We start from the raw sequence: 14,839 nt of genomic DNA, 5'->3' as shown, positions 1-14,839 counted from the left end.
GAGAAAAACAATATATATATATATCATCATACCATTTCTCAAACACATATACTAAAACGTGTTTCCTCCAAAAATGTCTCATTCTACAGGCAACTCTAGCTCAAGTTCCAGCTCGACAAACGAAGACGAAGTCCATGTTGAAATCGATGAGCAAGTTTATGATCCGGGTGAAGAATTGATGCTATTGGTTCTTCAACAACACCAACAACTTATGGAAGCATATCATAGGAGGGACATGCGCAGAAGAAGGTTCGTCCAAAGAAATTGTGAAGCTGGACATGAGAGACTCGTCAATGATTATTTTTCTATAACCCCGGTGTATCACGATGAAATATTTCGAAGACGATTTCGAATGCGAAGAGAGTTATTCCTCCGCATAGTGAATGCATTAGAGAATCATTCAACATTTTTTCAACAAAGGGACGATGCTGTACGAAGAAAAGGGTTATCACCACTACAAAAATGCACCGTTGCGATTCGCCAACTGGCTTACGGAGTCCCCGCCGATCATCTTGACGAGTACCTACGTATGAGTGAATCAACTACCATCAGGTGCCTTTTCAAGTTCTGCGAATACGTTGTTGAAATATTTGGTGATAGGTACTTGAGAAGGGCAAATGTTGATGATGTTCAACGTCTTCTGCAAATGCATGATGAGAGACATGGCTTTCCTGGCATGTTAGGTAGCCTTGATTGTATGCACTGGAAATGGAAAAATTGTCCAGTTGTTTGGAAAGGTCAATTTACAAGGGGACATGGGTCACCAACAATCATACTTGAAGCAGTCGCGTCTCATGACTTGTGGATATGGTATGCATTTTTTGGGGTCGCCGGTTCACGTAACGATATTAATGTGTTATATGAATCTCCCATATTCAACGACGTCTTGCAAGGAAATATGCCGGAGATTAATTTCACGGTGAACGACACTGCATATACGAAGGGCTATTATCTAACAGATGAAATATATCCCGAGTGGGCTACTTTTGTTAAGGCTTTTCCTTGTCCGGAGGATCCCAAGAGGAAGTTGTTTAAGGAAAGACAGGACTCTGCAAGAAAAGATGTTGAACGGGCATTTGGGGTGCTCCAATCTCGATGGGAGATTGTCAGAGGTCCAGCTCGGTATCGGTATAGGAAAAAGTTAAAACAAATCATGTTAGCATGTATTATTTTGCATAATATGATTGTTGAGGATAAGGGAGGTCACGTGACAAATTGGTACAACGAAGAAGGTGACGAACCCGCACAACCTATCCATGGCTCAAACCGAGGATTTCAGGATTATCTTCGAACAAATTCTGAGCTACGTGACACTCAAGTTCATCACCAACTTCGCGCCGACTTAATTGAGCACATCTGGGGGCAATACAACAACAATCCGTGAATTAATATTTAAAATAAATTTTATTTTCCCAACTTTGTAATTTTAGGTGTAATTGTTTTCCCAACTTTATAATTTTAGGTGTTAAGTTATAATTTCGTTTTCCCAACTTTATAATTTTAGGTGTTCAGTTGTAATTTCGTTTTCCTAACTTTATAATTTCATTTTCCTAACATTGTAATTTCGTTTTCTCACAAACATCTATTTTATTTAATAAATATATTTTAAAAATTAATATTATTTTTGAAAAATAATAATAATAATTTAAATATTTTATTATAATTAATAATAAAATAAGATTATTAAACGTTTATTTTTTGAACAAACGTAAGATTATTATTTAAAATAATAATAATAATTTAAATATTTTAAAACATATATAAAACATATTTATTTAATATGCTATAATGTTAAAATGAGTGAGTGGATAGTGGGACCCATGAATAATGAGTATTAATGTTAAAAGGGTTGTGGGTGAAAGAATGATATTGTTATAACGAGTATGTGACAGTGGGACCATGCTTTTTGATGAGGCGATAGGTGTTATAACGTTAGAGCATTATGGATGCTCTTAGTACTGTAAAAAAAAAAATACATATTATTATTATTTTTGCAAATCTTCAAAGACACGTCACTTAGGAAGTCTCCAACAATGAGAAAGTTTGTTAGCCTTTCATGTGGCCCTTACTAAAATTGAAGAAAGAGACGAAGAAGCTAAGAGGACGTTTAGTTTATATTTTTTTTTTATGTATTTCTTATTTTTATTGTTGAGAAAATAATATATATATATATATTTTGTTTGTATTTTTATGTTCATTTTTAAGAAAAAGAGATAGCATTCTTTAAGAAAACAAAAAATACAGAAAAATTATTTTCTAAAAAATGAAAAAAATATGATTTTCTAGAAAACAAAATAAAAATACAAATAAATCAAACGCACCCTAAGTTTGAAAACTCTAACTTAGCATCTTAATTTATGATGACATAGAGGAAAAAGAGAAATAAAAAGATTAAAAAAATAAGTATTGTGGATGCCTTTAATTTTTTAATCGGAGTCTCTTCTAATTAAATGTACTCTCTTGCTGTTCATATTATTTTTATTATTATCTCTCATATAGATTTTTTATCTATTTTCTGAATCGGTGTATTATAGTAGTTATGAAATTGTAATTATTATAATATGTGTAGTAGTTACAGTTTTATAGTTGTTACAACATAAGTGTTAAGTGAGCAAGTTGAATTTGCACTGTATCAGTTATGAAATCGTATTTACTACAATATAAATAATTTTTAACAGATTAAGTATACATTGTACTAGTTAAGCGGTCACAAAATTATACCCACTTGATTGTGATTTCATGATCATGCTCGTCTACTCATGATTTTGCGACCGCCTTGTGCATTTGGCTATGATTTAATAGTGGATATCTGATCGTGTAGTTGTTTAGTCTATTTAGTTCAAGTAACCGATAAAATATAGTGAAAAGGGTATTCGTTGTTTGGTGTTTTTGTTTTTTTTTAAGTATTAGAATGTAATAAATTTTATCCTAACAAACTTGTTTTTCATCATAAACACTTTTAAATGCAAAATTTCAATGCAAGTAGATTCTCTCCCTCTTTCTTTCCAAGTAAACGTAAAACTTGGTAGTTGGACACCGTTGATTAATGCCATCGCTGCATACACAAACAGAGCAGAGCAGAGAAACAGAGCAACTTGAATCTCCGGCCACACAATGGCCAAGCTTCATTATTAGGCTCTCCTCGTCACCGCCACCTTCGTCGTCGCATTCTTTGCTGTGCCGTTGCAGCCGTCGGAGCCGACGATCGCCACCGGATAATTTTTTAATTTCTTCTCACGATAACCGATTGCTTTGTTTAATATCATCCAATGCTATCTATCTTTCTTTCATATGATTCATTGCTTTTAACACTCTTAAGTTTTAGTTCATTGTTCAATATATACCAGAGTAATTTCATTTTGGTCCTTATTTTTTTAAATTTTTCATAAAAAAAAATAATATGCAAAATTATAAGGGCTCCTATGAAAATGAGGCACGACCCAAGAGGGTCAATTGATGACCCATGTGGCTACTTCGCAAGCTCGTTCGACTAACCTAGAATACCAACACGATAGCAATTTCAATCGTTGAGCAACCAAACCGTCGAAAGGAATGATGAGTTAGGACTTCAAACTAAGTCAATTGGCGCGATCGAAATTAAGATAGTGTTAGGATTGATGAACCGATTAAAGAGGATGAATAACTTATAATTTAGAATTATAATTTTTCTTATTAACTTACTTTTAGTAAGGATATACTAATTAATTATAAAGAAATTACATAAAAAAAATAGGGGCCAAAGGATTTACTTAGTTACAATCTACATAGTAATCTAGGATTGTGAAAAATTCATTAAGAAAATCCCTTCAACAGAAGTTGGAGGAGGAGAAACCTCTTATAGCGGTTGAAAGTTTACAGTGATCACTATTTATAGTTTACTAGTCAAGATATCCGTTTTATTGACGTGATAATTCGGGGTGCATCAGTTGACTGAGGATGCCTCCAAAGGGATGAATTTGTCAATTTTCAGGTGATCTATTTGAACGGAGGCACCTCGGCTCATGGGAGACACCTAAGTTCTAACGGAGGTGCCTAAGTTCAATTGGAGGCACCTCAGTTTGGCTGACATGGACTACGTTGCTTATCTTTGCGGCAACGGTTCCAAATTCATTTGAGGTGCCTTGGGCATCGAAGGCGCCTCAAGTCTCATCCGTGACGACTTCTCTCAGCATCTGAGGGTGCCTCAAGTCAACTAAGGCACCTCGAGACTTCAAGTCTTTAGGGCATCTCTAGTCAATTGGAGGCATGCACCTTGAATTGTCAATTTCTGAGTTGATCATCTTTGGATTTCATTGGCTTGGATGATGTTTCGGTTATCCGGAGTTGAGTTCACCCGAACCTAACTTCGATCTTCTCCTCGAGTAGATTTTCTTCCGGCTTCTCATCTCTTGGATGAGCTTCACTCATCCCTTTCGTTCCACCGGTGTTCTCTTCTATAGCTCATCGTCCTTCAGATGCACTGAGCTCGTTGACTCCCTTCTCGTGTCATCTTTCTTGCTCATTACATCTTTTCGCTTAACTTCTTGTATTCCTAAGACCCTACACACTCGAATATAAGACATCAAATATACATAATTTAACTTAATTCGACTAATCAATATCAAAACTAATATGAAGTACTTACAGATAACACTAAATACGTATGACTCATTCTCTACCAGCTATTTAGTACGCAGAACCCTTGTGATTTTAAGCAAAAGTTATTATGTTTTGAAAGACAATTATCGATAATTATAATCACAATATTGTCTTCAAAAGAACATCTAACTCTCTTGTTAACCTTACCTCCAATAACATTATAGTATTGTCAATCCATATCGGAAACAATTACCTAAAAGACATATCAGTGAGTTAGCTAGTTCGCTAACGCCCTAGAAGATGAAAATGGGGACAAAAACAATCCAAAAGACAAGTAAAAGAAGAAGCATATTATTGCCTTCTAAATCTAATATGAAAAAAAATTGAAACAATCCAAAATCTTCTTAATTGCAACATTAATTAATAATTGATAATTAACATATTGATGATGATCAGTTGTTCATTCAATAACTCCTCATTAAATCAGGATCATTCCACCATTTAATTAAATCATCATTCTTTTAAAATATTCATAATTATACCACGAATGATTATTAAAAAAGAATAGTGCGACATTTTAATGGGCCGACAATTGTTGGGCCAAGCCCGAATTCTAACCCAAGCACTGAAGAATCTTTAATTTAGATTAGTTGGAATTCATTTAAATAGAAAAAATATTTTTGAATTACTCTGATCCATTTTAAAGAGCGAATAAGTAATAATATTATAAATATAATTATCTATTTTTTTTTTAAAAATAATAATAAAGATATTTATACACGAAATTAGGTACATATGAAAAATAAATAAAAGGAAAAAAAACGTAGATAATGTGGGTGGTCCAACCCAACCGAAGGATGGTAAAAGGTCAAATCAAATTGGCAGATAATAAAGAAGAAGAATAAAACAACGATATGCATGAAAAATACATACTAACCGATTAAAAATGGAATTATTTTTATTTTATTTTTCATGTTTATCATGTATTGGTTTTTTTTCTTAATTTTTTTATGAATGATTTATGGGTGCTAGCTTAGTTTCTTGTATTATATTAAATGTGTTTTTTTATATAAAAAATAGACATGTGCATGCAAAAATTTAATATAATATTTTCTATAATTCAAGTTTAGAAGACTAAGAAAACTAAATTGAAATAATTAAAATATAAAATTTTTGTGATGTAGATAATTTGTGATGATTCGTTATATGTTGTATCAAGTTAGAAAGTAGATTTCGACCTAAGAAAAAGATTGTTAGGACAAAGATCATAGTTTCGGAATAATATGTCATAACTAATTGGTGGAACTATATGAAGACATTAATCATAATAACATTATGATATTATTATCATGATGTAATAACAAATTAAATGCGCATTGTAAAAGAAATTATGAGAAAATAGAATAGATTAATCATGCTTTAAAGAAAGTTAATGTTTGTAAGGGATCTATGACAATATATGTAGTTATATAGTAACATATTTTAGAATTTGTTATTGTTGTTCAATGACCATCTCTGTTATAGATACTTTTGTAAAATTCATTTTACTTAACGTCCGCATTCACTTTGCCCCTCTTTATCTCTAGTGTTGGTGTCGATAACCTTACCTCCATCTCTATCCTCTTCTTCCTCCTCTTCTCTCAATCATTCACATCACTTTCTCCTCTCTACTCCTCTTCCTCCTCATTGAGCATTGACAACATCTCCTTTTATTTCTCTTCGCTCATAGTTCATAGTTTACGTTCCTCCCTTCTAACTTTACTTACATCCATCGTCGCCTCTTTTCCTCATTCACAATTATTCCTATCCACATCTATCATCTTTCCAAGGTGCCCAACCGATAGCGAGCTATCCTCTAAGTCATCAACAACGAATGGCATGCCATCAAAAGTGAGAGGTTATACCACCCGAGGCAGCATTTCGGTTGATAAATAATAATCACAAAATGGGAAACAATACAAAGGCTTTTAATGAGACTATGATATCCAATAGGTTATATCAAACATGATGTGATGCAAACTAATAGTCTCATTGGTACGTTTGACCTAAAATGTCACACTCTTTGTGGACTTCTCAACTCTTCTTTGTTCCTATTTGCATGCTTCCTTTTCGCCTTTAATTAACACTTTCATTTCAACTCAATTTCCAAATATTTAAACTATATATAACATTAAAAAGTTACAAGGGCTTTTTAGGGTTCGTGTTCTTCATAATAATTCATTTGCAATATTGATTGGATGTTGAGTGATGTGGGTAGAACAAACCAAACACTAACGATAATTATTTATGGCGATGAAGGAATATTATAATTATTTATGTACCTAAAGGCCCTCCCCTCCCCAAAAGTATATGTAATTACAACAATTACAAGCACTTTTGAGACGATCTGATAAAATGTTTTTCATTAATTAATGAGTGATAAATATTATTTTAAGAATAAATTTTTTTTTGTCACTAATTAATGTTTGTATTATTTGAAAGTTCCTAATTTGGCCTTTAAAACTAACAAGGGCATTTTTGTAAAATAAACCTAGCTCAATTAGACATGACCGAGTTTAGGTGTGAGTCGTGTGTTGGGTTAGGTGTGATTTGTCTGAGATTTGGTCTAGAAAATTTCGCTGTTGGGTTGGGTGCGAGCATCTCTAACCATTTAACACCTAACTCCCTAGAATTTTAAATTTAGTTTTTAAATCCGCTTAACTAGTACCTAATCCACTTTTTTTTTTTGGGAGGAAAGTGGACGAGCAGGGGCATTTTCGTAAAATACCGTCCCACTTGGTTCCGTTCCGAATCAACTGGGTGGCAGCATCCTCGACGCCGCCGTTAACTCCCTCGGTCTTCTCTGTCTCTCTGCCTCTCTCTCTCTCTCTCTCTCTCTCTCGCTCTCGCTCGTGGCCGCGGCGGCGAGTGACGTCTTCCTCGGGGTTTCAATCCTTCGAGAGCAGTTCCGTATTCGACTTCTCCTCTTCCTCTCCATCTTCTACGATTTCCTTTCGGTTCCAGATCGCCGGAGGCCCGCTCAACCGGTAATTCGCTTCGCTTTACTCTCTCCGAGTGATTCGAAAGCAGTAGAGAGGTTGAGTGCGGTAGATTAGCTTTCTTCCTCTCCTCTTCCAATCCTCGCCAAAAGTTTGCTCTTTGCGCAGGCGGTTTTTCTCTTTGGTTTGCCTAATTTTTCAGAATGAAAGGAATTCTCTTTTTGCTTGCTTGCTTGAATTAGTCTTCCTTTTCTTTGTTGAAGATCGAATTGACTGTATTTGGGTCAAGAGTTGTTAGTGTTGGAAAAGTGAACAAAGAAGGGATGAAATTGACTGAATAGTTCATATTAAATCACAATTTGAAAATATTATGAATATGAACACATGAAGTGTAAATTGAGGTGCTAAATTACACTTAATAAAACTAGTTAACTCGTGTGCGAATGTGATCTATGCTTGTCAAATGTCAAACTGAGACAAAAATTACCTTTGTAGTTTATTTTTCTGCTGCCTCAAACTTGACTAACAAATTCTTGTAATTGTTCTTTGGACTAACAAATCCTCAAATTGGTCTTTATGCAGAATTCTGTTAAGCTTAGTCTGTAAGATGCTTAACATCCCTTTGTTATCTCAGTCTAATTCTTGTCCTTTCTTTGTTTTAGGACTATGACTGTTTGGGCCTGAAAGAGTGAATTCAAACGTAATAACAATGAGAAGTCCTAAAACAAACAATTCTATGCCTTGCAGGAGTGAAATCAAACAGAACTTTGTAAATGAAGAGGCTTTTTTCATTTAAATCTCTGGGGTCAAGGGATGCAAGTGGCACTTCTCTACAAACACCTCCTTCATGTTCTGACAAGAAGTTGGGATGCAGTGAGAAGCCCTGTGATTGTTCTCTGACTGTAAAAGACATTGCGAAAGATCCCAGTCGATATCCAGAAAATGAAGACTCACCTCGAGTACTTGTTCGAAGAAGCCATTCGTTTTCTTTCGGTGCCATGAACGACGACTTCAGAGAGGGGAACCTTGTTTCTTTGAGTGATCTGTGCAGACCAGTCGCCAGTTGTGGCAACTCACCACATCAAGCATCTAGTTGCCAAGTGCAGTAAGTTCAAGAACTCTATTACTCCCGTGTTCATTCTGTTCTTTGATCCACATGCAGTGCAAACTACTCTGGAATACAAAAATTCAAATATATTCATTGATGCTTATCTAACCCGATTAATGATTGGCATATGCTGCATGTTTGTGAACTGATCTTTCTTGTCTGTTTTTGCACAAATTGTTACCAATTACTACATTTACTTGATGGCATCTTAGGTAAACGCTTTCATGTTTCAAGGGTTTTAAAGGTGAGTAGTTGAAGCTTTTTGTAGTTGGTTGATGTTTGTGATTACAGAGATAGATATTCCAACATATTAGGAGTTAAGATTCACCTATCTAGAATATCAGGGTTGTGTTAGCTTTGATCCCACAGGCTGACAAAATTGGTATTTACCCGTGGCGTTGTTGCAATAAGTTATGGAATCAATTCCAATGTATGTGAAATGCATTGTGGGTCACTTGAACCCATGCAAAAGGTCATGTTGTTGGACGAAGTCCCTCGTGATTTATCTTTCCACTAGATCACATGGGACAGTCTTGAAGGGACCCCTAGTAGGGATGTCAAAAACGAATCGGATCCACCAATCTAAATCGACCCGAAAAACATTAAATTGGGGTTGGGGGTTTTCAAGTTCGGGTTGAATTCAGGCTAGAGGGTTTTTAGATTGAAGATTTTCGAATTGGGTTCAGGTTGACCTGAGTTTAGGATTTAGTGATTTTTTTTTAAGGTTAAGTCAAATTTTATTTTAAAAATTAAGATGTCTTTATGTATAATAATAATAATAATAATAATAATAATAATATAGAATTGAGATAAAAAAATAAAAACTTATTGGAAAAATAGCAAAAAAAATAAAATTAATTAGGTTATTCGGATTGGTCAGGTTTAGGGGTTTTAGGTTGTATTCAGGTTCAAGTTAGATTTTTTAATAAAAAAAATTAATCCGTCCATCCAAATGACACCCCTAGCCTCCAAATGAGGATTGTGTTAGCTTATGGGTCTTCCAACTTATACATGATTAGAGATGTTGTTGAGATTGTCACTTGTGGTGGCAAAAGACGAATACGCTCGCCCCCAGCTCCCCTGTCAATCCGTCCTAGGGTCAACACGAAGGAGGTAAATTACGGACGGCTACTAGCCTTTAGAATAGTGAGTAGCACATAAGGGAGGTATTTACCTCGGTTTTGCCGAGATTCGAATCTCAGACCTTATGGTGGCAACACCTCATATGCTAACCACTAAACCATCTCGAGGAGACACATATCTTCCGAAAATAGAATCCACCTTTGTGTGTGTGTGTGTGTGTGTGTGTGAGAGAGAGAGAGAGATTAATGCATTCATGCGTTATTGTTCACACTATGATTGTGCATGCTATACTTTTACCTTCCTGTCGTTAATTTCTGAACCAGATGAGAAAGTTCCAGTCGAATGTTGATACTTGAGAGTTTTCTTCTTGTGGTAATGATATTCTAATTTTTCTTGCTTTCTGATTCAGCTGCCTTCGACCTTTGCGTTCCCATGCTGTTCATAAACAGGGTTCTCCTGGGTCTTCAAAGAATCCTGAAGTTTCATCGGAAAATTCTTCCTGCTGCTCTCCGATTTTGTCAAGATGCAATGTGTCTCAACAATCGCGATTCCAAGAAAGGAATGAATTTCTTGACCAGCACTCTGATGGAGGTAATCAGGAAGTTAAAGCGGGGAGACAAACTGAAAAATGTTTGTCTGAATCTGGAATCCATTTCTCCGAAGATAATAGAGCATATCAAAGTGCAGTAAGGTTGCACGAAGTCCAATCTACAGCACTCTCTTCAATTATGTACAATAAAGAGGATGTAAGAACTTACTCATTGAGGGAGGTGAATGATTCCTTTCACGACTCTTCCAAACAAAATTGCATGAGAGATGATTCTGGTTTTGCATCCTCGTGGAGACACACAAAAGAGGGTAACAAGAAATCGTCGCATGCATTTTCTGGAAAATTATCCATGAATTTCCAAGACTATGACTCCGACAGTAGTGCAACAGTTGAGGATATTTACATGGATTCTTTTGCTCAGGACCTGGAAAAATATGACTGTTTTATCAAAAAAAGAATCATGGATAATAGCTCTGATCAACAAGATACAGATGAAGAATTACTTGAGAAATTGAACGACATTGAAAAGATGATTGAGCTCCTTAGTGAGGAATATTTTGACCTCGAAGAACTCAACAAAAGTGAGTCACATGTGTCTTCGCTCTTCCAAACTATTAGGGATATCCAAGAAGACAGGAAGTATTTGGCATTGGACCTCTCGGCACAACTAAAGTGCAGACTTGCAGAAAGATATGCTGCAAAAAGGCATTTAAGGCAAGCCAAATTAGAGCTAAAATCACTAAGTCGAAGGTTGGAGAGGGAGAAGATTCAACTTCAATTTAATTTAAGGAAAGAACTGGAGAGAAGTTCAAGTGACTGGTCGATGAAGTTTGAGATGATTCAGTTAGAAAAACAGAGGCTACAGGAACAAGCGGTGCATCTAGCAGAGCAAAATGCTTCTTATCAGAGGGAAATATCTTCCCTCAAAGGCACTGATGGTGATAATAAAAGTAGGAAATTGAATTTAGAAATGGAAGTAACTAATTTAACTGCCAACGTGGAGAAACTTGGAGCTGAGAATAAAAATCTTGAGAAAGCTTTGCTAGAGATTAAGGACCGTTTAGATGCAACTGAAAAGGAACGGGATTGTATCGAAAGATGCTTCAATGAGAAAGACAGAGAGTACAAAGAGTTGCAAAGACTGGTTGTGCGCTTTGAAAGAACATTCAATGAGCAAGAAAGGACTATTGATGGCTTGAGGCAAGGTTATAGTGATGCTTTTGAGAATAATTTGACAGAAAGAAATGATCATGTAAATCGGTTACAGATGGAGCAGATAAGGTTGACAGGTATTGAACAAAATTTAAGAAAAGAGTTAAAGACTTGCCGGTATGAACTGGAGACACTCAGGCAAGAGAACATTGCCTTATTGAATCGTCTACAGGCTGTTGGAAATGGAGGCCAATTCTCATCAATTAAGCTGGATCAGGAGCTTCATGCTCGAGTAGATTGCTTGCAAACAGACAGTTTGTCCTTAGTGAATGATTTTAATCACTTCAATGACAACCTATTAGAACTCCTTAGGGGCAAACAATTTGAACATGGTTATCCTTTTGTCGAATATAGAATTAGAAGCCAGAGTTTACGTGCAAGACATGAATATTTAAGAACAAGCCTACAAACTATAGTGGGAGTTCTGGATGAGAAGTCAGATTTATATGCAATGGTATGCCAGTCACAAAGCTCAGAAGGTGGCATGCCCAAGCAGCCAAAGGTAATATTCAAATTCAACCAAATGACACTAGTAATATATATTGAAGTGGATGCAGATGTGCATTCATCGACTATAATTCCTTTGAGCAAAGGTGGTCAATGCTATTGCTAAGATCCTCGAATCACTGATGCTGTATTTCCTTTTATAGGATGAATTAGAAATGAGGTTGAAGTCAGAGGTCATTTTGACTAGATTACTAAGGGAGAAGCTGCACTCAAATGCACTGGAAATTGAGCGACTGGAAGCAGATTTGGCTTCTTCAATAAGGCTTCATGATGTCCTCCAGACAGAGATTCAGAGGATGCAGGATGAAGTCTCCTGTCTCTCCCACAAGACAACTAATATGGAGCTCAAGGTATGGTTCATTTCTTAGAGATTTTGGGCCTGTATTTCTTTATCATATGTATCTTGTATTTATCCTGCACCTAATCCCTGATTTCTTATCGACTATAACAATTAAGAGATTGCGCATAAAATTCACAATCCCTCTATTAACTAGTTTGAATATCCATAAACAGTTGATGCAGAAAGATGAACGGATCAAACAGCTTGAGAATGACCATCAAGAGTGCACAAAAGAACTAACCGCTGCCCGGAATATGTTATTGAAGGTAACCGAGGAGAGAAACCATATGTGGGAGGAAGTAAAGAGTTCAAAAGAGGGCATTATGCATCTTAATTATGAAGTCTGTTCTCTACAAAAGAAGATTGAGGAACTTGACGAAAACATTCTTACAAAGGAGGGCCAAATCTCTATCTTGAGAGATAGCCTTTCAAAGCCATTTGACATCACCTGTAGTCCTAGAACAGTGAAAGAATTTTCACTGGAATGAGCAGTAAGTCTTCTCTCCCCATTAGTCCTCTTGACACTTAGGATCTCTATAGGATTTATTGTATAGTAGATTTACTTGGTTAATGATCCAATCAACTTTTTCTTTGCCAACTATACTCTTCTCACTGCTAAATGTCTTCAATTTCTTTTCCATCATAAGTGCAAAGTTCTCCCTCATGGTAAGAAGACAGATCCTATAAGATTTAATCTAATTTCATTCAGTTCTTTTGCCTCTTGAAATAAAATTTTGAGGAGCAGAGATAGATGATAATTTTGTCTATTCAGCTACAACTGAAATAAAAGTTATTGTGAAGAGGTAAACATTCATTTAGCTTTTTGTTCCATAAAACAAAAAGAAACTAGATTTATTCTGCAAGTTCTAGTTAAAAGGGAAAACATTTTAATTAATTTCTTTGTCCAGTTATTTTATTTGAATTTTTCATGAATCATTTGCTTGCAAACATGTGGGGAAGCCAATTAAGTAAATAACTAGTGTTGGGATTGCAAGGCTAGATAAACAAAAGGAAGACACTTTCAAAGAGAAAGTGATGAAGAAGATAACTATAAGCTATATAAAATTTGGGTGATGTAGTCAACAAAAAAAAAAATGGGCAGATGAAACAGAGCAGCGGTCCACTGCATGTGGAACTCCAATTTATTAAATTTTGCTCAGATTGATGGCATGTTTTTTTCATAGGTTATAGCCCTTTTAGTCCATTGACTCTTGTTTTTCTCATGTTGTCATATAGTCCCTAGGAAATGAAATTTATCAAGCTTGCCTGTGTATAAACATTTTATTTCTCGTTACTTGAGAACAAAAATTGTATTTATAGTCTCTCCTTGATCTAACAATTCTAATGTTATAAGAGTCAATGCACATATCTTGCACTCACAATTTGAAGGTGTAATGCAATTAACTTAGAAGGTGTGACACCCATTGTGAAGAGTGATTTCTTTATTCACACATGAAGTTTAAGCAAATTCGTATATAAATCCTAAAAGTAATATTTTGTTTTTTTTTTAAACTTGTTGATGCAACAAAGATGATTATGTAGGTAATATCAAATTGTATCAAAGTGCTACTAAATAGTTATCCATGCACCACTAATTTAAAATGTAAAAATATTAAATGTATTTGTGCTACCATATGATTATATAAGGATCACTAAATGTTTCTCCTCTCTTTGTACAAAATGTTGAATTTGATTTATGGAATGAAATTGATAGAGAATGAAATAGTTAAAATCCTATAAGAAGTGAAATATATAAAAGGTAACTTATTCTCATCCTAATATTGAATTTGTATGCATACTGTTGAATTTATTCTCATCCTATAAAGTGAAATAATGCAAGGAAAGATTTTCATAATATTAAATATCCCTTTTAGATAAAAATTTAATGCTAGATTAAATAAACATACTACATATCAAATTTATGGTTGATTCAAATATTCACAATTAAGTATATCTATCATCTACTGAAACCACTATTCTACTCTACAAAGACATTAGATTACAAGAATCACAATGAGGAACACAATGAGCACTTAAGCACTTAGAAATATAAGTAGCAATGGCATATTAAGTCTAGTTACCTCATGCTGAAGCAAACTTCTTTTTGGAGGTTTGGCAGTTCTTTGTATTCATCGTGGAAGACATTGTCATACAGGCTTCAGGCTCCAATGAGTGTTCTGGCGAGGCGAGCAGTGTTGTGCTTAGGTTGATCGATCGGTGTGGGTGAGGATTGATTAGATAACTAACTCATAATTTGGCAGGAATTCTAGGTTTTTCTACAAGAAGGCCCAGATCGTTGCTGACGAGGAAGGAAGGCCAGTTGGCATGGAGGTGGGATTTGCTGGAGATCCAGGTGCTGACCTCCCACCAGAGGCAACTATCAATTCAGGGCGTACCCGATTTGCTGCTCCTAGATGTGGGGGAAGAAGATCGCCTATTAAGGTCGAAAGGGACCAAGATCGGTGGCATGCGTACTGGAAGAG

General features: G+C 35.4%; 2 protein-coding genes and 1 long non-coding RNA gene across 5 annotated transcripts; 2 read left to right on the top strand and 1 right to left on the bottom strand.

Moving 5' to 3' along the window:
- Positions 1–352: 352 nt before the first annotated feature.
- LOC121999767 (protein ALP1-like) lies at positions 353–1,384 on the top strand. The gene has a single exon (XM_042554406.1). The coding sequence runs from the start codon at positions 353–355 to the stop codon at positions 1,382–1,384; it is 1,032 nt and encodes a 343-aa protein (XP_042410340.1).
- A 6,214-nt stretch (positions 1,385–7,598) lies between these two features.
- LOC122002823 lies at positions 7,599–14,624 on the bottom strand. 2 transcript variants are annotated; one of them, XR_006117726.1, is made up of 6 exons: positions 14,438–14,624; positions 10,506–10,721; positions 10,045–10,329; positions 8,511–8,729; positions 8,044–8,439; positions 7,599–7,829 (listed from the first exon to the last, which is right to left on the bottom strand). It is a non-coding gene; the product is annotated as an uncharacterized LOC122002823 (long non-coding RNA). The 2 variants fall into 2 exon arrangements; XR_006117725.1 differs by having other exon boundaries at positions 8,044–8,729.
- LOC122002822 (CAP-Gly domain-containing linker protein 1-like) lies at positions 8,330–14,806 on the top strand. 2 transcript variants are annotated; one of them, XM_042558171.1, is made up of 5 exons: positions 8,330–8,661; positions 10,157–12,011; positions 12,160–12,366; positions 12,530–12,847; positions 14,618–14,806. In XM_042558171.1, the coding sequence occupies exons 1-4, from the start codon at positions 8,330–8,332 to the stop codon at positions 12,842–12,844; spliced, it is 2,709 nt and encodes a 902-aa protein (XP_042414105.1). In that variant the 3' UTR covers positions 12,845–12,847; positions 14,618–14,806. The 2 variants fall into 2 exon arrangements, with proteins under 2 accessions (XP_042414105.1, XP_042414103.1); XM_042558169.1 differs by lacking the exon at positions 14,618–14,806 and having other exon boundaries at positions 12,530–12,999.
- The last annotated feature ends 33 nt before the right edge of the window (positions 14,807–14,839 follow it).

The sequence above is a fragment of the Zingiber officinale genome, chromosome 7A (assembly GCF_018446385.1).
Source record: "Zingiber officinale cultivar Zhangliang chromosome 7A, Zo_v1.1, whole genome shotgun sequence".
NCBI lineage: Eukaryota > Viridiplantae > Streptophyta > Magnoliopsida > Zingiberales > Zingiberaceae > Zingiber > Zingiber officinale.
This window is presented reverse-complemented; position numbering and strand designations above follow the sequence as displayed.

Coding starts and splice junctions, on each gene's coding strand:
- LOC122002822 (XM_042558171.1), top strand. CDS start 8,330: ATGAAGAGGCTTTTTTCATTTAAATCTCTGGGGTCAAGGGATGCAAGT. Junction 8,662..10,156: donor GCATCTAGTTGCCAAGTGCA/GTAAGTTCAAGA, acceptor TTTCTGATTCAG/CTGCCTTCGACCTTTGCGTT. Junction 12,012..12,159: donor GCATGCCCAAGCAGCCAAAG/GTAATATTCAAA, acceptor TTCCTTTTATAG/GATGAATTAGAAATGAGGTT.
- LOC121999767 (XM_042554406.1), top strand. CDS start 353: ATGCGAAGAGAGTTATTCCTCCGCATAGTGAATGCATTAGAGAATCAT.